This window comes from Phalangium opilio, unplaced genomic scaffold, assembly GCF_054372755.1.
Source record: "Phalangium opilio isolate 3A_F unplaced genomic scaffold, DU_Popi_V2 ptg000041l_1, whole genome shotgun sequence".
Classification (NCBI taxonomy): domain Eukaryota; kingdom Metazoa; phylum Arthropoda; class Arachnida; order Opiliones; family Phalangiidae; genus Phalangium; species Phalangium opilio.
Genome location: NW_028324165.1, coordinates 4210849 through 4235897, shown reverse-complemented (window position 1 = coordinate 4235897; position 25049 = coordinate 4210849). Strand labels below are relative to the sequence as shown.

General features: G+C 36.9%; 3 protein-coding genes across 9 annotated transcripts in view; 1 reads left to right on the top strand and 2 right to left on the bottom strand.

The window, feature by feature from the left end:
- Positions 1-694: 694 nt before the first annotated feature.
- LOC149679466 (uncharacterized) lies at positions 695-8655 on the top strand. 7 transcript variants are annotated; one of them, XM_089835234.1, is made up of 7 exons: positions 695-952; positions 1060-1125; positions 1455-1536; positions 1607-1711; positions 2003-2134; positions 2220-2387; positions 2454-2690. In XM_089835234.1, exons 2-7 carry the CDS (start codon positions 1076-1078, stop codon positions 2553-2555), a joined length of 639 nt encoding a protein of 212 aa, XP_089691360.1. In that variant the 5' UTR covers positions 695-952; positions 1060-1075; the 3' UTR covers positions 2556-2690. The 7 variants fall into 7 exon arrangements, 4 of the variants coding, with proteins under 4 accessions (XP_089691360.1, XP_089691359.1, XP_089691358.1 ...); XM_089835233.1 differs by having other exon boundaries at positions 698-952; positions 2220-2690; XR_016365780.1 differs by lacking the exons at positions 695-952; positions 1060-1125; positions 1455-1536; positions 1607-1711 and adding exons at positions 4764-4907; positions 4996-5259; positions 5327-5548; positions 5604-5794 and having other exon boundaries at positions 2005-2134; positions 2220-2947.
- Positions 8656-13575: 4920 nt separating this feature from the next.
- LOC149679465 (sushi, von Willebrand factor type A, EGF and pentraxin domain-containing protein 1-like) lies at positions 13576-23988 on the bottom strand. The gene is made up of 15 exons (XM_089835230.1): positions 23826-23988; positions 23263-23457; positions 22956-23147; positions 22706-22894; positions 22461-22649; positions 22144-22338; positions 21883-22071; positions 21096-21287; positions 20430-20600; positions 19460-19648; positions 18460-18651; positions 16856-17041; positions 16275-16454; positions 14739-14909; positions 13576-13847 (listed from the first exon to the last, which is right to left on the bottom strand). Exons 1-15 carry the CDS (start codon positions 23986-23988, stop codon positions 13576-13578), a joined length of 2865 nt encoding a protein of 954 aa, XP_089691356.1.
- An 839-nt stretch (positions 23989-24827) lies between these two features.
- The window catches only part of LOC149679464 (sushi, von Willebrand factor type A, EGF and pentraxin domain-containing protein 1-like), a 43376-nt gene continuing 43154 nt past the window's right edge, over positions 24828-25049 (bottom strand). Inside the window, exon 20 of the mRNA XM_089835228.1 lies at positions 24828-24991. Coding sequence (XP_089691354.1) covers positions 24917-24991 — 75 coding nt within the window. The 3' untranslated portion in view covers positions 24828-24916. The remainder of the gene's footprint in view (positions 24992-25049) is intronic.

The window sequence follows — 25049 nt, the reverse complement described above, 5'->3', positions numbered from 1 at the left end:
GCCATTGGGAGGCTAGACGTTTCTCGTAACCCTAGCCGATCGCCGCGTATATCTTGAAACCAAACGATGACGAAGGAAAAGAAGCCAGAATGGATTGACTGGCGTCCATGTGGAATGGACAAAGACCTGAAGATGGTGGTGCATAGAAGCTGGTGTGAATGTGGAATTGACGAAGAACAGAAGATGGTGGTGCATAGAAGCTGGTGTCAATGTGGAATTGACGAAGAACAGAAGATGGTGGTGCATAGAAGCTGGTGTCAATGTGGAATTGACGAAGAACAGAAGATGGTGGTGCATAGAAGCTGGTGTCAAGGTGAAATTGACGAAGAACGGAAGATGGTTGTGCTTGTGGGATGGACAAAGACTAGCAGATTGTGGTCCTTAGAAGCCAGTTAGTAAAGACTGGTGTTGGTAGATGAATGGCCAAATTTCCGTGAACCGCATTCCGGAAATCGGGTATTTGTTTGCTCCGATTTGTAAACTGCGAACGCGGTCACGTGGGGTCTGACAGACAGACAGACAGACAGACACACAGACACACAGACAGACATGGCCGGTGTAATACCTCTCCGTGACATACGTCACTCGGAGAGGTAAAAATATATTTTAGTTACCGCCGCCGCCGCAGAGTGTCGCATGGCTTTTTTTTCCCATATGATGTAAAATACATAAATGCTGTGACGTCAGCAACAATCGGCCTCAATTGCGGGAATTCAACAGTGACTCTATGTATCTCTATGGTTTGTACTTTGTAGTGATTAATGAATTCCTTTGTTACGGTAACGGCTCCTCCTTTAAAGGCTTTAATGTATTTTTATTGATTATTAAAAAGAGTATCTATATACAAGAAAAGCTCTTAATAAAGGTTGATGCTTTTTCTCTTTAAGACCCCAAAAACAGAACAGTGTGAGTAACTGTGAAACCAAAACAACGTTAATATAAGCCTTGCCTGGTAAGAATGTATATTAAACTGAGGGAAACGCCCTTGGTAACACTAAATCTTTGTTTATGGCCATACTTTTTATTATTTTTAAAATATTACGTATATTATCTTAACAGGGAAACTGTACAAAGTATGATGGAATTTGTTAAAGAATGCCGTGTTATGGTGGAACGTTTAAACTGGTAAGTGATGAATATAATGCAACTTGGATCATGTCAATAAGGCATAACGGATCCAAACCTATTGAAACTATTATACCTTGAAAAGAAATAGATCTTTCTCTCTGTTTAAAATAAAAAAAATGCTACCAGAATAAATAATTTATACGAAGCTAGTTGTAGTTGTACTCAGAAAATGTGTTTGAGAAAATCCCTAGTCTTGAACAAAAGTGTCACAATTTAAGCATTGCCATGTTTTTCTTAGCTTTTTATAGCGAAAGCTACAATGTATGGGGAAACTTTCCTTGTCCGTTTTTGATTTACCTTCAGTTTGAAAAATTATTTTATTTTAGGGAAGATTTACAATCTCACCAACTCTCTTTTCAAAATTCCGAAATGAGTTTAGTAAATCTTCAAAGGTTGGCGATTAAAGAGGTATTTTGGGAAATTATTGCAATATTGCACGTTTAAGACAAACTGAAGAAGACGAAACCTTTATTTTTAGGAAATGGACTACGAGGAAGAATGTAACTATGATCACTTGAGCAAAGATGATCTAATCAATGAAGTAAAAGCTAGAGATGATCGAGTTAGGAAACTGGAAGTCAAGGTATTTTCAAAGCATAGGGGTTTTTTAGCAGTGTGAAATTATGCACAGAGATATGACAAAATTTAAATGGGCAGTTGTTGAATCAGGTGTCCCTTAAAATAGAACCAAACTCTAGGAGTGGGTGGATAATTATGGCTATTGGTTAAAACACCTACGTCCTTCGTTTATTTATTAACAAAGAAACCCGACGAGGGCCTTTGTTGCTGATCCCCTTCTTGCTTGCCCCTTTAAAATACGTTTAGCCAAAGAAAGTCCCAAGATTGTTTTGTAATGGAATCTCATTTTGTTTAGTGTAATGTTTTAATTTCAAACTTGGGAAAAGAGAGAGTGAAAACAACATTTACGATAAATAAGCAAATAGACGAAATTGAAAGACTCAATAGGGTCATTAAAGAGTTGGAAAAAAGAATCAAAGATCTGATGGTATGGAACATTCTTCACTTTCATAGTCGATTGGAAAGAGAATTACTTTAAGAATGAGAGTTATTGTTAATTGTTTAAAAAATAGGAAAAACGTGGAATACTTCAATTTCCTAACGATGAATTAGTGAAAACTGAACCCGTTGAAAATGATTTGGGAAATAATGGCCAGGAGTTAACCCTTCCAGTTGTGATGCACAATGTCCAAGGCAACCTGTGTAAAGAAAATATTTGTCAAGAATCACCTGTTACTGAGGTTGGCAATACAACACCGAACTACAGTGACAGTTTGCCTCAAAGTGCGCCTTCACCTAAAATTAAGGTTGAACCTATTCGAAATGAGAGCGATCCGCCACGAGAACCTCTTGAAAACAATATTAACAGTAACGATTCTTATCGTAAATCGCAAAGAGGGGGACACTGAGGATAATTCAACTCTATCGAAGAAATTTCTTGTTCCTGAATTGAATGTTGAATCCGAAAAACATTTGGATCTTTCTCTTGATGCAAATGTCGAAGGCGATTCACTAGAAAGAGTCATAGAAAACGAACTTGAAGAAAACCAATCCGAAATCGCCGTGACAGATGCAAAAAAAAGTGATGGACAAAATCAAAGTGTGGAGCTGTTTGTCGATCCGAGTTCATTGAGTGTGCCAGTGCGTGTTCTTGAAGTAGAACGCAATCCAATTGAACTATCAGAATTGACCTCCGTCTCTATGGAAAGCGATTTACCCGAAGTTCCAATTGCAGTTCAACATAATAGTTCGGTGTCCAACACGGAGACATTAGAAGATGTCGCTCCAAAGAATCCAGAAGGTAAAACCTCATCGCCTCGTTCGGAAATTGCACGTCCCTTATGGAAAATTTCATTGGAAACCAATTGGGAACCAATTAAAAACATGTAGGACATATGGGGAATTTATAGGAAAAATACACCTATGTGTGTACTCATAGGGAAACTATAAGAAACCCATAGGTTTCCTATTGCAACATCTATTGGGATTTAATTGGAAGGGACTGCAATAGAAAACCTATAAGAAACCAATAGGTTTCCTATTGCAACATCTATTGGGATTTAATTGGAAGAGACTGCAATAGAAAACCAATAGTAAACCTATTGGTTCCCTATTGCAACATCTATTGGGATTTAATTGGGAGAGACTGCAATAGAAAACCTATAGGAAACCCATAGGTTCCCTATTGCAACATCTATTGGGATTTAATTGGAAGAGACTGCAATAGAAAACTAATAGGAAACCCATAGGTTCCCTATTGCAATATGTATTGGGATTTAATTGGAAGAGACTGCAATAGAAAATCAATAGGAAACCCATTGGTTCCCTATTGCAATATCTATTAGGATTTAATTGGAAGAGACTGCAATAGGGAACCCATAGGCTCCCCAATTGCATTGTATATTGGTCTTTAATTGGAAGGGACTGCAATAGAAAACGTATAGAAAAGCCATAAGCTTCACAATTAACATGTCTATTGGGATTTTATTGGTAAGAATTCGGTAAGATTAGTGCTTTGATATAGGTATTTGCAAATAATTATTTCTTAAGAAACTTTTATTAGCATGGTGCTTTATTAAAACTTTTACTGAAACTTAAAAAAGGCTTCAACTTAATCTTTCAATTTAAATTTTAGTGAAAATGTAATTATTTAATACTTTTGGATTTAAATTTACATTATTCCCTTAGATTCAACTAAATTTGGGAAAGGGGATATGTAGTGCTTCTTATTTACGGTAAAGACCAAAATATTCTGCGTCTTTTTCACTATCCTTAGAAATGGGTGTCCATTACTACCAATATTAACAACTTTGTACTCCCTTAAAATAACTATAGGCAGTTCAGAATTTTGACACCCCAAATTTAAATACACAAAATTAAGTATTTCACTTGGATTGACAGCAGAAGTCTATTTAAAATTGCATTAAATGGATTTATTTTGAATTTTATATTGCTCCATGGTGTCCATGGTGGAAGATTGCTACCATCAAATGGAAAACGGCATTAGCCAATTTAATTTGCCAATTTCTATCTACCCCATGGAGCCATAATAACGGGACTACAAGTTAAAAAATCGATATAGACTGTTCAAATCCCGGTCTCTCGTTATCATTGCTCCACGTGTGTGTTAAGGCTCCATGCCCTAGGCTTATTCTCTCACGCGACAGTCGACACACGCCTCCAGGGGTGGCGCCACAGTCTCTACTCTCTCTCTCTCCCCGCTCCTGTAACGAACGCATCGTTTCGTTTGATTTTGAATTTTAACCAGTGTTGCCAATGTGCGGGAAATTTCCCGTTTTGCGGGATTTTTCGATGGTATTTTGGCTTTGGCGGGAAAAAGGTAGTTTTTTGATAAATCAATCGATTTGGCGGGAATTTCAATGACCGTGGGGTTTTGATCATATTTTTTTAAACATTAGGTAATATTTTAATCATTTGGCTTGGCTTATCCGATTTTTACCAACGACCAAAAATGTTTCCTTCATAGTTTTGGTCCCCCAAATGGGACCTTTCTTATAGTTTAGTATTTAGCGCTTCTCAGGCAACACCTTCACAATGCTTACTTAAATTGTAGTGCGGCTGAAAACGTAAAACTTACGTCAATTTTGCTCTAAAAGGGGTTGCGGGAAATAATGACCGTCGGCGGGAAATTTTGGCTCGTCAGGCGGGAAATTGACAGTTTGAACATTGGCAACACTGATTTTAACGGAAAGGCTGCTAGGAGTCAGCTCGTTACCCACAGACAAACCCAAGCACAATCGGTAAATCATGTTTTTGTTCAACTATTATTAAAAAATTACTTTGACTTTAATGGCAATATTCTACTATATTATTATGGGTAAAATCAAGGGAAAAACGTATTTAATGCCAACGTTCAAACAAAACCTTATTCTAACCCTTGGTCATCAAGACAAAGAAATAGAAGCAAAGACAAAGAAACCCCTATTTGCTCTAGTTAAGTTCACCGGAACTAACACACAGCGTATTGTTAACATCAAAAATATTACGGGATTTAAACCAAATCATTTGAATGATTTTAAACTTTGCACAATTACAAATATCTTGAAGAAGAGACTGAGGCATGGACTAAAGTGCTTATACTTTTATTGGGATGTAAGTAAAATTTTTTTTTAAAATCTAGTACTACTGCCGCTCAGCTATTTGTAAATTAATTTTGCAGATTTATCTGGGAAACGGCGTTTTTTTAAATAAATGCAAGTGGGAAAATTGTCTCATGGCCCAAATTCCATCAATTTTTACGAAAAATTTGGCTGTTACGATATGGGGGACCACAGTCCTTGCTACTAGAAGCCTGACAGGAGTAATTTCTAATAGAATGAAAAATACCAGATATGATGAAGCTAGGCCACCCCTCACCTCCAAAAAATTCAGTCAATAAAGTGTAAGTTTATAATTATTATTTTAAGGAAATAATATCAAAGTCCAAAATCTTCCAGGTGGCGTAAGGTATTACGGGGAGCAGAAAAACTATCTCCTGATCTTATTGATGTTGCTGTGAAAGGTGTTCATCACGCTTTAACTCAAAAAATTGCTGTTATTAGGAAAAAGATTAAATAATTATTTTGTAAAAAGCCGTAATAAAATTCTAGGGTGCTAATTTTTACACTATTAGAATGGTTGCTCTTCACGTGCAAAGTCCGTTTATTGTGTTAATTTGTACTCCTCTCACAGATTTTAATTCCTAGTACAACTGCATTAGTTTTAGGTCTTATCAAAGCCCCTTAGGGGTATTTTCCTGTCGGAATTCCATTTTGATTATTACCTATCTGAATCCCATTTTGATTATTACCTATCTGAATTCCATTTTGATTATTACCTATAGGAATCTCATTTTGATTATTACCTATAGGAATCTCATTTTGATTATTACCTATAGGAATCTCATTTTGATTATTACCTATAGGAATCTCATTTTGATTATTACCTATAGGAATCTCATTTTGATTATTACCTATAGGAATCCCATTTTGATTATTACCTATAGGAATCCCATTTTGATTATTACCTATAGGAATCCCATTTTGATTATTACCTATAGGAATCCCATTTTGATTATTACCTATAGGAATCCCATTTTGAATATTACCTATAGGAATCCCATTTTGATTATTACCTATAGGAATCCCATTTTGATTATTACCTATCGGAATCCCATTTTGATTTCTACCTATCGGAATCCCATTTTGATTTCTACCTATCGGAATCCCATTTTGATTTCTACCTATCGGAATCCCATTTGGTTTATTTCTTATAACAATCCCATTCATTTCTATTCCTATTGAATCCCCATTAGATTATATCCCAACACTGCCTATTGGGACACCATTGGTCAAGGCCTATTGATACCCAATTCAATTTCTATTGGTGTATTTGTCCAAAACACAATCGATTTCAAATACATTTCCAATAGGAAAAATACCAATTGGTTTTCAATGTAATTTTCCATAATTTCAGTCTTTAATAGTCTTAGCAACTATTTCCGCCTTCTCGGTTTAAAGTCTAGTCGCGTATTTCATTTAACTGCTCGTAATACCATCCGAATGTATTATTTTCCCCTCCGAAAAACGCGAATGATGGAGACACGGCCTCCCTGCTTTTGGACGTAATTCCGCTTTAAACTTAGATGAAAAGTAGTCTTGCGTCGAAAGCCCCTAAGCGATGCTTATTTTCAATCGTTGTGGTTGTAAATACTTAATAACAAATAACAGTGGCATGACGCCATATTGTTGCGCACTTTTGTGTAGTTATATTGCTTATATTATTGAAGCGTATGCTGATTCACGTGATCAAAGCCTTTGTTCGTACAACTTGGAATTCTGTTCTTTTCAAAGGCGTCTACACAATTCTACGTATTTAATGCTTTTTTTGCAAACTTTATGTGATGAGTACATCGTTAATTCTACCGTGAAAAGTTTTTCTTCATCCAGGCTTAATTAATTCAGTATCAAACTTAGTAAGGATGAAATTAAAACGACCCATTAAAACGCGAACCAGAAAAACCCCTCAAATGAGATTTGTGTTCCCTTGGAAGCACGCAAGAAATTAATTTGATGAAAATCAATGCATTTACAAATTACACTAAGAAACTTCACATTTCTAGCCGCCATTTTTCAAGATGTCCGCGAATTAAAACCAATTTCTTTAACGTCCCTGCAACATTTATGCGGGAACGGTTATTCCGGGGCATTGAGTATCAATCAGGTACGGCTTTTACATAACAACACCAGGGTGCCTATTCTGTAAGCTTCGAAAGGGAGTTATCGAACGACATCTCTCTCGGTCTCGAAAATCACAAAAATGGTATTCTGTCAGATGCTGTCAAGTATCGACAAGTTGTCGAACTAGATATCGACAGGGTTTCGTTTCGAGTAACCCCTCTTGCATGAGTTTTAATCTGAGAGTAAATAGCTGCCCTTCTACATTTATCTCGCTTTGTGTTAAATAATCTGGCTAGGGAAATTATTCGGTGAGTTTTACGAAGACAACGTTCTATCAGAAGTAGAAGAAGAAGATCGAGTTGCACTCAGGGTGCCTTTTGCTAGGCAGAGAAACAAAGTGCAAGCTAGATGTGACAACAGAGAGTGGGTGCCAGAACGAAAGAAAATGGTAGCTTGTCTTCACGTAGCATCAGTTAGCATTTGATTCTCCGAACATCCGTCTAATTTCAAAATACGTCCTTTCGAGCCAAAGTTTCTCTTGCAATTCAATTTATGTTCATCCCCTTTTTACCTCTCCGTTTGACGATGTCGTCACGGAGAGGTATTACACTGGACATGTCTGTCACCGCGTTCACGCAATTGCGGGTTTTCTTATTATTTATTTTGAATCAATCGCCTTATATACCCTAAATTTCCAAAAATTGTTAAAGAGGCATACGCTTGAATTCAAACGTCAACAATAGCTATGTTTAAAATGATTTTAGGAATAACGTTTCTTAGAATGACTAAACTAATATTAAGCTAAATTACTGACGATAAAAGTAATCAATATAAATTATATTTAATTAAGTACAACGTCTCGACTCGTAGAGGTCTATTTTGGTTTCCCAACTTGTTGTTTATAAGGTCGTTTACTCATTGAATGTTAATGTATTTCTGATACTATATTGTAAATGACGTATGTGTCGTTTTTATATTTCATTAATAAATTTATGTAGGGAAATTCAGCAAGAAACGTTCAACTCGGATCATATATTCTGCTGAATATAAAAGGGTTCCACAACGTCACATTAAGAAGAAAAACGCTTCAAATGTGATCGGTGTGACTTTGCAAGTACTCGGAACTATGATTTGAAAATACATCTACGCGTTCATAGCGGTGAAAAACCCTTCAAATGTGATCAGTGTGACTATGCAAGCACGCAGAAGGTTCATTTGATCGCACATCAACGCATTCACAGTGGTGATAAACCCTTCAAATGTGATCAGTGTGACTATGCAAGCACGCAGAAGGTTCATTTGATCAGACACGAACGCATTCACAGTGGTGACAAACCCTTCAAATGTGATCAGTGTGACTATGAAGCACACAGAAGAATAATTTGATCAAACATCAACGCATTCACAGTGGTGACAAACCCTTCAAATGTGATCAGTGTGACTATAAATGTAGGCAGAGTAGTAATTTGATCGTACATCAGCGCATTCACCTTAAGAAGAAAACCTTTTAAATGTGATTATACCAGCACAAGTGAGTCTAATTTGATCACACATCAGCGCGTTGATAGTGGTGAAATACCATTCAAGTTTTATCATTGTGAAGATGTATCATCACACCTACGTAGAAAGCACATGGGGAATAGAATGGATTTGAAGGAGTAGTAAAGAGTAGAATCGAGGAATGAATGAAAAATTTCCAATGTTGTAAAATTCGAAAAAAAAAATTGAGATTTCGCTATTGAATGAAACGATGTTCCTCTGACAAATTCCTAATACCTTTTCCATTACACGCACTTTTTCGGGCAACATTTTGTTCGTGGTGTGATAAACATTGCTCCCGAAATAGATTATAACCCGAAAAGTTTATCAGCTTTTCATTTCAGGTCGTTACGTAACTGTCTAATTATATATGAAATCTATACTTATTTTGATTTTTAAAATAATTGAAAACTATCAAGGAGCAGTAATGGATGAAACCATTGTCCAATGAATATGAATGAATATTAAAATTCCTAAAATCTGTTTAAATTATATCAAAAACAAATTGAAAGAACTTTACAAGTAAGAAAACCAATATAAGAAACTAAAGTGGTATCAGAAGTATATTCAGGGTTCATACAAACCTGTAAAACCGGGAAATATCAGGGAAATTGATTTTTGCGTCAAGCGTCAGGGAAATTTCTAAGAAGAAGCACGTGAAATTACATATTTACCTACATTTAAATATTATTTGTCTAATTGTGACAAGGACGTGCAAAATGAAGATATAACTGCCCATCTTCTTGAACTAGGAATCCCACAGATAGAAATTTCAGAACAAAAACACAGTAATATCTGGCATAAGTCCTTCATATTGGAATGTAATCACATCTACGATAGTGTAATTAAGAACCTGGAAAACTGGCCCAGCCCTATCAAAGTCAGCAGATACAGAGAACCGAGGAAAACCCGCATAAATAAGGGAACACAGGACCCAACAAGTCTAAATGAATGACCACAAAAGGCACACAAGGGTCTCAAGATTGGCCACATTAATATTCGCAGCCTTGTTCCACATATTGAAGACATAAGAAATATTATTTCTAAATATAAATTTGATGTCCTAGGAATAACTGAAACTTGGTTAAGCGAATCTATTCCTGACGTGATCATAAACATTGACAACTTCAACTTTTTTCGACTGGATAGGTTAAACAAGCGAGGTGGTGGTGTTTGTCTATATTACCGTTCTCATCTTACATTAGTTCAGAACACTGCTCATAATCTAGATTCTAATACTATCATCGAATATATCTGGTGCACACTATACCAGACAAACACCCACCCCTTGCAAATCGGTATCTGCTACCACCCTCCTACCCATATACCCGCAGACTCCTTCGCAACCGAGATAAAATCACTCCTTTCTCTTGTACATCAAAACCCGAACCATGAAGTAATACTACTTGGAGACTTTAATTGTGATCTAATTAAAAGCCCGAATTGTTCCAAAACAAAAATTCTGAAACAATGCCTCTACTCCTTTAAACAACTCATTGACACGCCGACAAGGATAACATTGACTTCAACCTCCCTTCTTGACCTTATTTATACATCTCACCCAACCAGAATAACAGAGAGTGGCGTAATAACCTGTGGTGCTTCGGATCACGACCTAATATACTGTATTAGGAAGAGACATTGCCCCAAGATCCTAAAAACAATAAAAGGGAACAGAGACTATAGAAACATGAACTATGCTGACTTCACCAAATCCCTTATTAACTTAATGGATAGCCTAACGTTTAGTCATGTTGATGAAGGAGTAGAAAAACTAGAGTCATTAATAAGATCACACTTGGACCGATACGCTCCAATGGTTATGAAGCGGAAAGAAATTAAAACTACACCTTGGCTCTCCAACGATATCAAGCGGGCCATGCATTTACGCGACGTCCTAAGAAAGAAAATTAAAAGAAATCCTGGGCTACTAAACAATTATCGATTTCTACGCAATAAAGTCACAAGCCTCGTTAATATAGCGAAAAATGAATACTTCAGGAAAAGTACAAAACACCCTTCAGATATTTGGAAAGCTATAAAACCATTCGTAAAATCCAAGGACAATACGAACCCCATATTAAAGACTAACAATGACCTAATTACTGAACCAGAAGAGGTTGCCAACCTCTTTAATAACTATTTCATCAATAAACAATCACACACATTATACGGGACACACCACGAACCAGATAGCATCACATATAAATATAAAAAACTCGATTTCAAGGAAGTTAATGCTCAAACTGTATTTGAATATCTGCGGAAACTACCCAACAGCTTGGCGGCAGGAACTGATGGCATCTCCACGTCATTAATAAAGGGCATGGCGATAGTTATTGCACCTGTCGTCGCACGAATTATTAATCTATCATTTGAAACTGGACATTTTCCCACCAGATGGAAGGAGGCCAAGGTCGTACCTATTTTTAAAAGTGGTGACCGCAGCGATCCAGGGAACTACAGAGGAATCTCGGTATTACAAGCGCTATCAAAACCACAGGAGAGATGTGCACATGACCAGTTACTAGAGTTCGGTCTTGGCAATAAATTATTTTATCATATGCAATCAGGATTTTTACCAGGCCACTCGACCCAAACATGCATAATGAATCTTCACGAGCGCATATTATCCAAATTAGAAAATGGCAAGTTTGTTGCAGTCGCCTTCCTCGACATGTCAAAAGCATTCGATAGCGTGAATCATGACATCCTACTATACAACCTCCAAAGATCGGGGATTGGTGACATGGCGGTCCAATGGTACAGCAGCTACCTCAAGAATCGCACTCAAAAGGTCTACATCGATGGAAAGTACTCTAAACCCCTTGTTTTAAATTCTGGGGTACCACAGGGAAGCGTACTTGGTCCTCTTCTTTTTAATATATACACATGTGATAACTATAAATCGTTGCGCTATTCTGAATTACTCGAGTACGCAGACGACGATGCCTTAATCGCTGCAAATGAGGACCTCATTACACTACTGGACAATCTGTCGGCTGATACTATCTCCCTAATAGACACCCTACGATCTAAGGGTCTGTCAGTCAATACTAAAAAATCCGCGTTTATGATCTTCTCGCCGGACAAATCCAAAAAACTTGAAGCAAAACCCGTATCTGAGTTAAAGGGGGTAGGGATATCAAGAGTCACAGTATTCAAATACTTGGGAATGCATCTGGACGAATCTTTTACCTGGATCCCACATATTGATTACACATTTAACAAAGCAAAGCGGAAAATATGGTTATATAAACAGTTTATAAATAATCTTAATGTTAAAACACTGTGTATATTGTACAATGCACTAGTGCAACCGGTATTCGACTACGCCGATATCTTCTATAATAATGCCTCGCTGTCTCACTTAAAGAAACTACAAATCTTGCAAAATAACTGTGCCAGATCCATTCTACGTAGGCCGAATAGATCCTCAGCCACAGATGCAAGAAATGACTTGACCTGGTTAACATTAAAACAGAGAGCTGAATATCATACGCTTCTAGTCATGTACAAAATTTACCATAATATATGCCCAAATTACATATTAGAAATATTTGCCTCCGTCCTAAATAAAAACCATTCGCACAATACTAGAGGAAATCTAGTAAACCTTAATGTACAAAAAAGGTTAAATAAATATAGTGACAATAGTCTAAGAATAAAAGGTGTGAGACTATGGAATGAACTAGATCCGTCATTGAGAAATCAAAACTCATTTAAAACATTTAAAAATGACCTTAAGAAATTATATCTGCCAAATGATGTATAAATCCTTATGACATAACTTAATCTTAGTTGACCTGAAAATAATATTTATATGTATAAACCACTTTAAACTACTGATTATAATTTATTTAATCTTAACCGATTGAAATGTAAAACAACATCTAAACTGTAAACTATTTCATTTTAATTTAATTTAACTACAGGACTCTTATGTAAACCAGCTGTGCAGCTGATAAGAATATCCTAAGAATAAAGCTTTATTATTATTATTATTATTATAAATAGTAAATGTCAGGGAAATTTACGAGGATAGCCCAATCCAGTTTATTTTCGATCGAGGTAGCCGAAAGAAAAATAATTTTCGTATAATTTAATAATAATAATAATTTCCAACCATATTCATCTGGAAGAATTTAAATTCACTAAAATCATAAAATGACTATTATGTAATTGTAATATCTACATATGTTAAGGGTAGCTCTAAAAACCACCTCATAATGTAAACCTCACTGATAATTTTAGTGAAATTTGGGAATAAATATGAATAGAAATTCGCTAACACTTTGGTTTAGCCAGAAGTATATTAGGTTATGATTGGCGTCCATAATTATGGAGTGCTGAGGACTGTTGAGCCAAGAAACCTGCTTCGGCAGTGTTCCCGACCATCCGGAGAAAATGGCTCCTGTGCCTATAAATCTATTCTTCAAATCGAAAAGTCTAAAAGTAACGTGTAAGACTAAAGACATTGTCAGAAACGTTGATTAGAATTACTGCTTTAATACACTTTCAATTTGAGATAGCAGCGCAGTAGCACGTAAGCTATGCCGAGCGCTAATATTGATGGGGAAAAAAATTGCTTCAAAAACCTATACTTTCTTTCCCAATTCGGAGCCAGAATATGGTTAAGCAACGTTCCCAAAGTACTTCCGAGAAATGTTTGTAATCAATGTTTATGATAACAATTTACTTACATTTTGGGTTAAAGCTTGAGCCAGTTTAATAGATTTTCGAAAGTTATCTTCTCCAATGCCGGTAGAAGAGTCAAACATGAAACATACGACAAGCATACTTCTTTGCACAAGAGGAGCGGCACTGTTTCCAGATCTTGATTCTTGAGGTGGTCTTTGATTTTTATCATTCTGTTTCGGAATCTCCACCAGTATACCTCCGTTTTTTCGAAGTGATTTACTTGTTTAAGAAGGATTCGCAACCTTTGACTGACCTCGCTGGCAGCATCAAAATCAAGTTTTCCTTCGATAATGAAATCATTATTTCTTTAAGCGTATTCTCTTAGAGACAACCTCACTACTTTCACTGTAATCTGCTTTACAATATTGCCAATAATTTACTCAAATACCTTCTTTCAAAAATTAACCACCCCAAATCCGTAATCGGTGTTTCCGATAAGTCTGCCACAAATTAAAGGGTGTGTTCTTTGGGTCAGCCTGAGTGAAAAGTGTCAAAGAACATGGGGTCGAAAACATTTATGGTGGACTTATCAGAAACATTTTGTATAGATCACCTATAACTAATCAAGTGTCAGGGCTCAATAAAAGCATATTTTCACAGAAGTTTATATATAAAAGAAAATATGTTTCGGAAATATTCTAAAGCTTCTTTAATAGTGATGGGTTATTATGATTTTTAAACGAGAGAGGACTAAAGTCGATACTGCAATATATTGCTAACCCAATTTACAAAGCCTTTAACCGAAAAGCTCTGTTTAAGTTCAAAAGCTACTTCATCAAGAATTAAGGTATGAACTTGATTTGCATCGATAATGTGCATATCAATATGCTTCAAACTCTGGACGGAGTACTCTTCGCTAGTTCAATGGCTGTGAAAGGGCAGCAGCTCTTCTTCAGAGCCCTACAAAGAGGATCATCCTCAACTCAAATGACTAAGGAGAATACTAGTCACTGGGCTAATGTTTGTTTCGAAAGTAGTAGCAGCTCCTCAGCTCAATTTCGAAAGGTACCATAGAGACCTTTAACATTACTATGATTAACAAGTTGCAACCATGTAACATGGTGCTTCTTTGTACTAAATACGTAATTGCACGTTGTGCAAATTCCCCATTTGGTCTTTGGAAACCGAGAAAATGTAGTTTCTGAAACTTTAGAGATAAAAAAATAGGAATACCTATGCATTGCGGTTCTTGTCCTGTCCAAGTACGGTTATTGCATGTTCTACTTCTTGAACCCATTAATGTGTATCCACTTAAGCAAGAATAAGTAACTGTATTTCCTTCATTATGGTGAGTGCCAGATTTGATTCCGTTTACTGGGGTTCCGGGCTCGGGACAATCTTGATCTAAATGGTTTAAATAATGATTCGAAAGAGCCATGAGTGAATCATATACTAGCTCCCTATAAGTTACTCAGCCACACTGGCCTAAGGTATCCAGCATTTTCTTCCCGCCAAAAATGTGTTACCTATATGCGACCCCCAGTGAGAGAAAATAACACTAGTCTCGGCGCTTGCGTATTTCCGGAAAAGGGGATCAACCAATGAAACTTCGAACTGAAAGGTAGTTAGTATAAGCAGACGACGTTTTAGAAATGTTGTGATTGTTTGTGACTCATAGCGTTTTCCTTTGGGTCCTCGCGGAGCGCTCCCAAGGAGCAATAAAAATGGTAGTAGTAGTTTCCAGCTTCGTTAGAGACTGTTTTTGAAGAATAGGATCTCCTAGTTTTATTCCTCCATGGGAGCGCTACGCGAGGACCCAAAGGAAAACGCTATAAGAGTCGTATTTTATCATTGAAATTATTTTAATGGGTTAACCGGTTAAGGTTGGCGCAATAGGAAGTTTTATTTTTTCGCATTAAAATGGCAGAATTTTGGATATTTGTTGACAAAGCCTAAATGAAAGAAACTCGTTTAAATTCAGAGCGTTGCCTACGGAATAAGAATTTTTATTCCGTAGGCAACGTTCAGAGGCAGGAACTATTTATGGTGAGAGAACCAAACTTTATCAAAAAATAAGAAAAAACAACAACTTAATAGTTATCTCGAAAAGCTTAATAAACTTTTTAACAATGCGTCTAAAGAACTAATAGAAAAACTTATAGAAAGGCCCAACCCATTTTTAACGAAGCCTGTTGTGAGACCCAAATTATTTTTAAATAAGTAAAAGAATGAATGTGACGCAAAGAAACCAAAACCTACAAAACCGTTAATACCATTTGGAACAATCGTCACTTTAAAGTTCTCGATACATTAATTTCAAAGCCCTAAGAGAGGGCGCCGTCTACTATCACTTTCACCCGCCTCCCCTCCTCTTGACTACTATTCGGAAGAAAATGCTGGATACATTAGGCCAGTGTGACTGAGTAACTTATAGGGAGCTAGTATATGATTCACTCATGAAAGAGCATATAAAATAGTTTTTCAAAGTAAAACTTCGTTTAGGTACAATATTAAAGAAAAAGTAAGCAAATGAATTACTGGACACAATATGCGGAAGGCCTATCAGTGATGCCTACAGGCTAAAACTGGTCTTGTCGTGGAAATGAGTCATAGATAGGCCCGTCGTGTAAGGATACTTAGTTGTTCATATTTTCTTTTTCACGCATTTTTTGTATATTAATAATTTTATGAAGTTGTTTCGAATACATACTACCGGTGACCTTTCTTGAAAAATATTGAATGACAATAGTTGTAAATGAAAACACTCACTTCCTGAGTCACAAAGGGTCAAAGAACCACTCCACTTTCCATTTTCTAAACACACTCTTTCCTTAGACCCGTGCAACTTGTACCCACTGTTGCAACCGAAAGTGACCCGTTCTCCGTAGTCATTTGAAGTCAGATAGTACCAACCATTTTCCGGAACACCCGGATCTGGACACTCGATTTCTGTATATAAATATAATGCAAGGATGAAAATATAATCCAAAGGATTTTCATCTATTCTTTTTCTGATTATATTACTAATCTATACACTCGGAATATATCTCAATAGAAATGAAATAGAATCCGATTTCAACGTTAAAATAAAAGTTGCACCTCCGACCAGCATCCACGTCACCATGTCAGATTATCAGTTAACCTCTCGAACTAAATAGCATGTCTCGGAACTTTTATTAGTGTAAGGGTATTGGCCAAAGGTGCAACTTGCAATACATCGTATTCTGAATCTATTTTGATTTTCAATCAATATTTATTGGATATTTCACAAAGCAGATAGGTCATATATTTAATAGTAAAATAGATTTGAAATCATTCATTAAAATTTCGGAAGAAGTAGCTTTAATCACTTTTGCAAGATGGTTTTTGGCTATCCCAGCCGGTCTCTGCGCAACGGAGTAAGCTGCTTTCCTGCGATATCTGGTAACCAGTATTACACTTCACGTTTATCACTTTTCCGTAAGGTACTACGTCTCCTTCAACGGGTGGATCAAACTCTCCATTCGGAATCCTTTCTCCCAGTTCGCACACGATGACTAATAGACAAAACAGTTTACACTACATTGTGAACCAAAACCCTTCAATAGTCTATATTATATAAGTGTGGGCATGAGTGAATCATATACTAGCTCCCTATAAGTTACTCAGTCACACTGGCCTAATGTATCCAGCATTTTCTTCCGAATAGTAGTCGAGAGGAGGGGAGGCGGGTGAAAGTGATAGTAGACGGCGCCCTCTCTTAGGGCTTTGAAATTAATGTATCGAGAACTTTAAAGTGACGATTGTTCCAAATGGTATTAACGGTTTTGTAGGTTTTGGTTTCTTTGCGTCACATTCATTCTTTTACTTATTTAAAAATAATTTGGGTCTCACAACAGGCTTCGTTAAAAATGGGTTGGGCCTTTCTATAAGTTTTTCTATTAGTTCTTTAGACGCATTGTTAAAAAGTGTATTAAGGTTTTCGAGATAACTATTAAGTTGTTGTTTTTCTTATTTTTTGATAAAGTTTGGTTCTCTCACCATAAATAGTTCCTGCCTCTGAACGTTGCCTACGGAATAAAAATTCTTATTCCGTAGGCAACGCTCTGAATTTAAACGAGTTTCTTTCATTTAGGCTTTGTCAACAAATATCCAAAATTCTGCCATTTTAATGCGAAAAAATAAAACTTCCTATTGCGCCAACCTTAACCGGTTAACCCATTAAAATAATTTCAATGATAAAATACGACTCTTATAGCGTTTTCCTTTGGGTCCTCGCGTAGCGCTCCCATGGAGGAATAAAACTAGGAGATCCTATTCTTCAAAAACAGTCTCTAACGAAGCTGGAAACTACTACTACCATTTTTATTGCTCCTTGGGAGCGCTCCGCGAGGACCCAAAGGAAAACGCTATGAGTCACAAACAATCACAACATTTCTAAAACGTCGTCTGCTTATACTAACTACCTTTCAGTTCGAAGTTTCATTGGTTGATCCCCTTTTCCGGAAATACGCAAGCGCCGAGACTAGTGTTATTTTCTCTCACTGGGGGTCGCATATAGGTAACACATTTTTGGCGGGAAGAAAATGCTGGATACCTTAGGCCAGTGTGGCTGAGTAACTTATAGGGAGCTAGTATATGATTCACTCATGGTGTGGGTCGTAGTGTTTTGCTACGATCACGCATCCTTTATTAAGGGTACGAAGTGAATTTTTCTCCAGCCAGCAGGGAACAGAAAGCATCACCTAATCCCAACTGCACTTAAGAAAGAGAAACGCAGCAGGCCATGACACTTTTCTATTCCTGTTTTGAAGAGAAACCTTTAAAGGGAAATAGCTCAGCAAATCTCTTTTATTTTGTCTCGCATAGACTCTGCAGATTCCATAGGCACCTACAGCAGACCCGTACTTATAGAGAGTATTGTGAGAATATGGTTAAATTTGAAATAGATTTAAATTGAATGAATTAAACTAACGAGTGCAAGTAGCCAGTACACCGTTCCAGTAACCACTAGCTAGACACGTTATTCTGTCAGTTCCTTCATATCCTCTATCACAATGAAGAATTAGTTCATCCCCTTCCTTGTACAACGGAATTTCCTTAAGTCCACTAATTCTTCCGTTTGAAACTGGTGCAGGTTCACGGCATCTCTGACTATGTTTCATTGCTATATGAAAAAGATAACACGTAACTTGGAGAGAGAAGACGACCGGTTTGAATAATTGTTAAAAAGAACTCATTCGAGCTACTACGATATTCGTAACAACAAAAAATATGACTCTTAATGAAATAAGTTAATTTAATTCCAAGTAAAACATTATTTTCAGCAGTCAACTTGTTATTTGTCAAAAATTTCATAGAGCGACTCCTGGTGAGGCAATCTCAGGCAGAGCAAAAAATTATAAACACCAACAAGTAATATCAATTACGGCAATGAGAAATGTCATACTTATTGTAATTATTTTACTTACGTTAAAATTAAAAATATAAAAAACAAGTTGGCAAACCAAAATTACCGCTCCGAGTTGCGACGCAATTAAGGGGTTTTTCTTAAATAATTAAATAAATATAATTGATATTATTTTAATCGTCATTAATTTACCCTAACTCTAGTTAAATCGTTTTAAGAAACTTTATTCGTAAAATCATTTTAAACATAGCTATTGTTGACGTTTGAATTAACAAAATTTTGGAAATTTAGGGTATATATGGCGACTGATTCACAATAAATGATAAGAAAACCCGTAATTGCGTGAAACTTTGGTGGAACCCCTGCCATTGGGAGGCAAGATGTTTCTCGTTACCCTAGCCGATCGCTGCGAACTTCTTAATCGTAACAATTTGAGTAGAAGCCAAAAGTTGGTTTCTGCGAACACGTTTGCCCCGATTTGCCAACTGCGAACGCGGTGAGAGACAGACACACACACAGACACGTCCAGTATAATACCACTCGGAGAGGTAATAATCAAACTTACGAAAGCATATCATATCGGGTGGAATTTTCCATCTTCCTAATCGTTCATCACAGGTACTATTTGTAACCCTGAAGTTTAACGGAGTGAAGGTGTCAGGGCATCTAAGCTCTATGACGTTTTCGTTAACGGGTACGAATTGTCCACGTGGGTCCACAAACTCAGCTTTCGAGCAAGATTTTCGAAGGTACGCTATAAGGTTACAAATTGTAAAATATTATTATTATTAGGGGTTATTTTTACATATTTTAGGAATGTATGGAGGGGCGTTAGAAACATATGGCGAGGCCTTACTTATTTATTTATTTATTTTTTAAAGTGTAGCTCCTCTCCCATCGTCTGTTTTCCATCTCCTGAAGGCGGTAAATGTCTAGTCGTTTCAAACTAGGGACCGAGCGGATAGAGGTTGAAGTTAGCAAAAGAATTTTCACTTTTTTGGCAGCCAATGAAAATATTTAAGCGGGAAGCAGTCGTATTTCGTCAGTCTATGACGTCGCTAACAAAAAATAAGCCACTCCAGTTGTTTCCAAGATCATTTCACGCCTACTATGATTTGACCTTATCCATTCCAACTCCCCTCCATTCATTCCTGGTAGCACCTACGAATATCCGCTTTAACATAGATTCTAGCATCATGGGTGGATATTAAACATATATCTCATTTTAATGTGTGGTAATGAAAAAGCTACTGATTGGCTAGGCCTAACAGGCTAGAGTAAAACCGAACTTCAAATACGAAGAAGACTAGACCATAGTTGACACGTTAAAGGCTAATGGAAGGACAAACACTATATGGTCCAGGATCAATCCTTCGCGTGTTTAATCATTTAAAACTTTTGAACGATGATAACCATATAAGTGCTACAATATTTGTATTACAATAAGGGCTTTCCGGTATAGCTTATCCAAAGGGGCCCCCCTCCTCTCTTCATCCAGTTCTAAACCAGTTTTTGCAGTTTAACAGTGTGCTTACGTTTGCATTTGGGCATGAAGTTATTCCAGTAGCCTCCTTCTAAACATTCGATTGTGTCGCTTCCATCCATGACAGCTTGACCTTTGGGACACTTTATCTTGTAGATGTTGCCAACAGCAATAATACCTTGATTTGCCGCGTTTCGTCTATTGGGCAAGTTGCAGTAGTTCACTGAAAATATATTATTAATACTATGAAGAGTATTATAAAGGCTTCAGGAGTACTCGAGTTAACATGGACATAGCCGTTCGTAAGTGGGATCTCAGAATTTTGTATGATGAAGAAGCAACACTTAAATTGGACTCAATTATTTACATAAAAGTACACGATGGTATCATTCATCACAGTAAAGTACGACTGGCTCATATTTGGCAGCTGCTTGTTACCTGTAAACTGTGACCCTTTGAGCGTTTTGAATATTACAACTACTGCTATCTATAATTCCCGCTTCCTACCGCCAGTATAGCTGTACGGTGATGAAATTACGTTTCGGTAATTCCAAGTTAAATTATGACAATTCTTTCTAGACAGCTATTATACTTAGTGCGAGATAATTTGATTTCTTCATTTACGAAGTGTTTTTCTAGCTTTTCACACATTCCAGTAGATTATCATTACTCGTAAATGTCTTGTGCTCTAGCCCAGATTTGGAATTTTAAAACATACCTTTGCAAATAGGAGCCTCTCCAGACCATCCTCCATCACTGCAAAATCTTTTATCATCCCCCTCAAGTACGTAACCTTCGCGGCATTTGTAAGTTATCGGATGCTCCATAGGATATGTCGCTTCTTTAAGGTTGGATATATTGTCAATGAATCCGTTTTCTATTGGTTCTGGCATATTGCAATCGGTAGACCCTGAAAATAGTTCGTTTTCGAAAACATTATGGTGATGGAAGAAATATGCAATTTTGATTCTCATATAATTGAACGTGGTGCAAAGTTTTATACTACTCTTCAACCTTCCTTAAAGGCACCATATTCAAACACGTCGAATTTGTTGATAAAATAGGCTCCAAAACGATAAAAAAATTTGCAAATCTCTCTAAGACTATGCCGAAATTAGGCCTAAAATATCCGAAATAAATTCGGCCATTTTTACTATGTACATGTTTCACAATATTAATTGCGGTCTCATTTGTCAAAATTTGAGCCTACCATAGAGGGGAACACCAAAAATGTACGGTAAACGTTTTTTGAGTTGACGCCCATCGATTTTTGTGGGAAGATTTGGAATATAGCAAGCAACTTTTGGAATTGATTAATAAACAACCCAATTATTTTAGTAAGCTGAAATAAATTTTTGAGCCTATTTTACAAGTTTCGAGCATTGAAAACTACCGTAGTTGAAATTGAACTCAACTATCTATTTAACGATAACGGTTAAATAACAATTCAAAAAACGGTTGAAATAAAAAATAAAACATTACTGTAGAAGTTGTAGTTCACTTACTGTCTCTCTGACAACGAAGATTTCCCAAGTTCCACGAACCGTCTAAATTACAACTCAAAAACTCCATAGTGGGTATAAACCCGGCATTACACAAAACATTTAATTGGTCCTCATTGGGGACTAATTTTCCTTTTCGTGGGGGTTTCAAGTATCCGTATTCAATCTCTGGTATTGGATCACACCATTCGGCTAAATAAATTCAATGATAAATTATAAATAAACAATGGAAAATGAATGTTGCTGTCAGTGTTTACTTCTTACCGACACATTCCGGAGCAGCGTGTAACCATCCCTTATTTGTGCAAACATTGTTTTGAAATCCAGTTGGTACAAGCTTGAAGTTGGGCTCACATTCGTAGATTATTCCGTGTCCTATTGGATAGAGTTCTCTACTTTCATCAAAATCGTGAATAAAGCCATGATTTTGAATCAATGGAGGTTTTTCACAGTGTATCACTAAAATGTAAAAGAAAACAAACTAAATGTTTCAACTATATTTTAGAACGTATTCTTTATCAGTTCAAATGTACCAACCAGCATAAGCTTTCAAACTCTTAGGAAATAACCAAACTTCTTACTTTCTTTATTGCAGTTTATATCTTGTAAATCCCAGTGCCCGTCATTTTCACAAATAACAACGTATTTTTTAGAGTGAAATCCTTGGTCACAGATGGCCATCGCTTCCGTTCCGACCGGATAATTTTGCATCCCAGCAGGAGTCTGAATAATTCCATTAGAAATTGTCGGAACTTTACCACAAGTTGTTTCTATTCGAAAAGTAAAGATAAACATTTGCATTTTTTAAACAATTGAAAAATCAAACCTTTAATTTCACATTCTCTTCCTGTAATATTCCAATCTCCATTTTCCAAACATGCAACGTGATAAGTGATTTGATAGTAGCCACGATCACAACGTACATCGGCCGCGGCCCCAACAAAATATAACTCATCACTTGGGTAAATTACTAAGACGCCATTATCAATACGAGGAACTTTACCACAACCGCGAGCTGAGAAATGCTTGATTTTATAATAAAATTACAATTCCCGAAAATTTATTATCATTAAGACCTTTAAAGCTTCCCTGGCACAGCGTATCCTCAACATCCCACTTGCCATTCGGAAGGCAAGTAACTTCTTCTTTTCTTTTGATAAATCCTGGGTTGCATTGCACACCGGCTCGCGATCCAACAGGATAAGAATCTCTTTGATAATACCGCAAAGTTCCATCACTTATTAGTGGCGGAGGTCCACACGGCAAACCTACTTAGGTAATTCATGGAAATCGTTAAGAAATTTCTCGAATATTTTAAAGCCATAACAGGGCGAGCTGAGAAATAAGCATTGATTTTATAATTAAATGAGTTAAAATTACAACCTTCAGATCTTCGATAGCACATGACCTCCTCGACATCCCACTTGCCATCTAGCTGACAAGTAACTTGCTTTTTTCTTTGGATAAATCCTGGGAGACACTGAACACCGGCACTGTATCCAACAGGATAAAACTCGCTTTGATCACGCACCCACAGATCTCCATTATTTATTGGTGGCGGCAAACCACACAGCGGATCTATTTTAGGTGATTGCAAGAAATCGTTAGGAAATTTGTCGAGTAACTTAAATTGATAACAAGACCATAACCGAGATCTAAGAAACATTAGAGAATAGAACATTCTGTAATGCCATAAGAAAAGTAAACAGCACAGGCTCTGGGCTACCATATAAGGCTATAGTTCCCTCACGCAAAGAAGCACAGCAAGAGGCAGTGTGCGTCGACTAGCCTCCCGAGTGCAGCGAACGCGAGCTTCATCCGGCGTTGCTCCTTGGAGCAAGGGAACTCTCCTAATATGGCGGCCCTTCCCCTGTACGTTGGTTTCTCGGCAAGTATTTCATGGAATGGTCTATAACGCTTAACACAAAATGTATTGAAAATACAACCTTCTAATGTCCTCTGGCACATCGGTTCCTCGACATCCCCACGTGCCATTCGGTAGACAAGTAACTTCTTCTTTCTTTTTGATATAACCTCGATTGCACTGGACATCGGCTCGCGATCCAGCAGGATAAGAACCCATTTGATGATGCAGCAAAATTCCATCATTTATTGGTGGCGGCGGTCCACACTGGAAACCTATTTTAAGAGATTTAAGGAAATAGTTTGGAAATATGTAGAGCAGTTTAAAGCAATAACAGCGCCACAATCGTGAGATGAGAAATTAGGCTTGATTTTATAGTAAATAAAAGTACAATGAGCCCATAATGAATTTTCATTACAACCTTTAGATCTTCCCTGGCACATCGGTTCTTCGACATCCCACTTTCCATTCGGGAGACAAGTAACTTCTTCTTTCTTTTTGATAAAACCTCGATTGCACTGTACACCGGCTCTGTATCCAACATTATAAAACTCGCTATGATCATACACCGATATATATCCATCGTTTATTTCTGGAGGCGCTCCACACTGTGAACCTAATTTAAGAGATTCAAGAATATCGTTGAGAAAATTGTCCATTAATTTGAAGGGATAGTAGCGTCTCAACCCCAACACTTTGTGCTTGTGATTTTTAAAAGAAAATTAACTCTCAAAATATCTTAGGTACTTCAGTTTTCTGGCATTAACACGACAAATAGTTTTAGCAAACCGAACGGCGTTATTGACATCAACCATATAGTTTTTTTCTAAGGAACAAACATTCGAAAAACCAACAAATTTCTCAAATATATGCAGTATATAAGTTTCACACGCATTTTTAACAAAAAATATTTTAAAACCTAGAAAAATTGTACAGGACCGGTAGGCCCTTGTAGAATGAGACTTGACATCCTTTTATAATGTTAAACGAAAAAAAACACTGTATTTATTTACTTTGACAATCAAAGTTGGGTTCTGACCACTGCCCTGTTCCAGTGCAGGTTAGTCCCGGTGGATCTTCTCCCTTCGGAACCATATGGTGTCCATCTCTACAGCCGTAAGTCACTTTGAATCCAGTTGTCATTCTCAATAATTTGGCTTAATTTGGCTTTGCCTAACCAACTTCTCTCTTGTACAGTAGTTTGTAAAATGGCATTTGGAATTTCGGGTGGACTGTCACATGTAGCCTCTAAAAAAATGTGTAGTAATGAACTTTTCAAACTTCAACAGGATTAAAGCGCATTATA

Excerpts from the sequence above, each read along its gene's own strand:
- LOC149679466 (XM_089835231.1), top strand. The coding sequence starts at position 2,332 with ATGTCCAAGGCAACCTGTGTAAAGAAAATATTTGTCAAGAATCACCTG. Across the intron at positions 2,981-8,323 it reads GCCTCGTTCGGAAATTGCAC|GGAAATTCAGCAAGAAACGT; the intron begins GTCCCTTATGGA and ends AAATTTATGTAG.
- LOC149679465 (XM_089835230.1), bottom strand. The coding sequence starts at position 23,988 with ATGATGGAATTTTGCTGCATCATCAAATGGGTTCTTATCCTGCTGGAT. Across the intron at positions 22,339-22,460 it reads TATAAACTGCAATAAAGAAA|TGATACACTGTGAAAAACCT; the intron begins GTAAGAAGTTTG and ends TTTACATTTTAG. Across the intron at positions 21,288-21,882 it reads TCTTCGTTGTCAGAGAGACA|GGTCTACCGATTGCAATATG; the intron begins GTAAGTGAACTA and ends AACTATTTTCAG.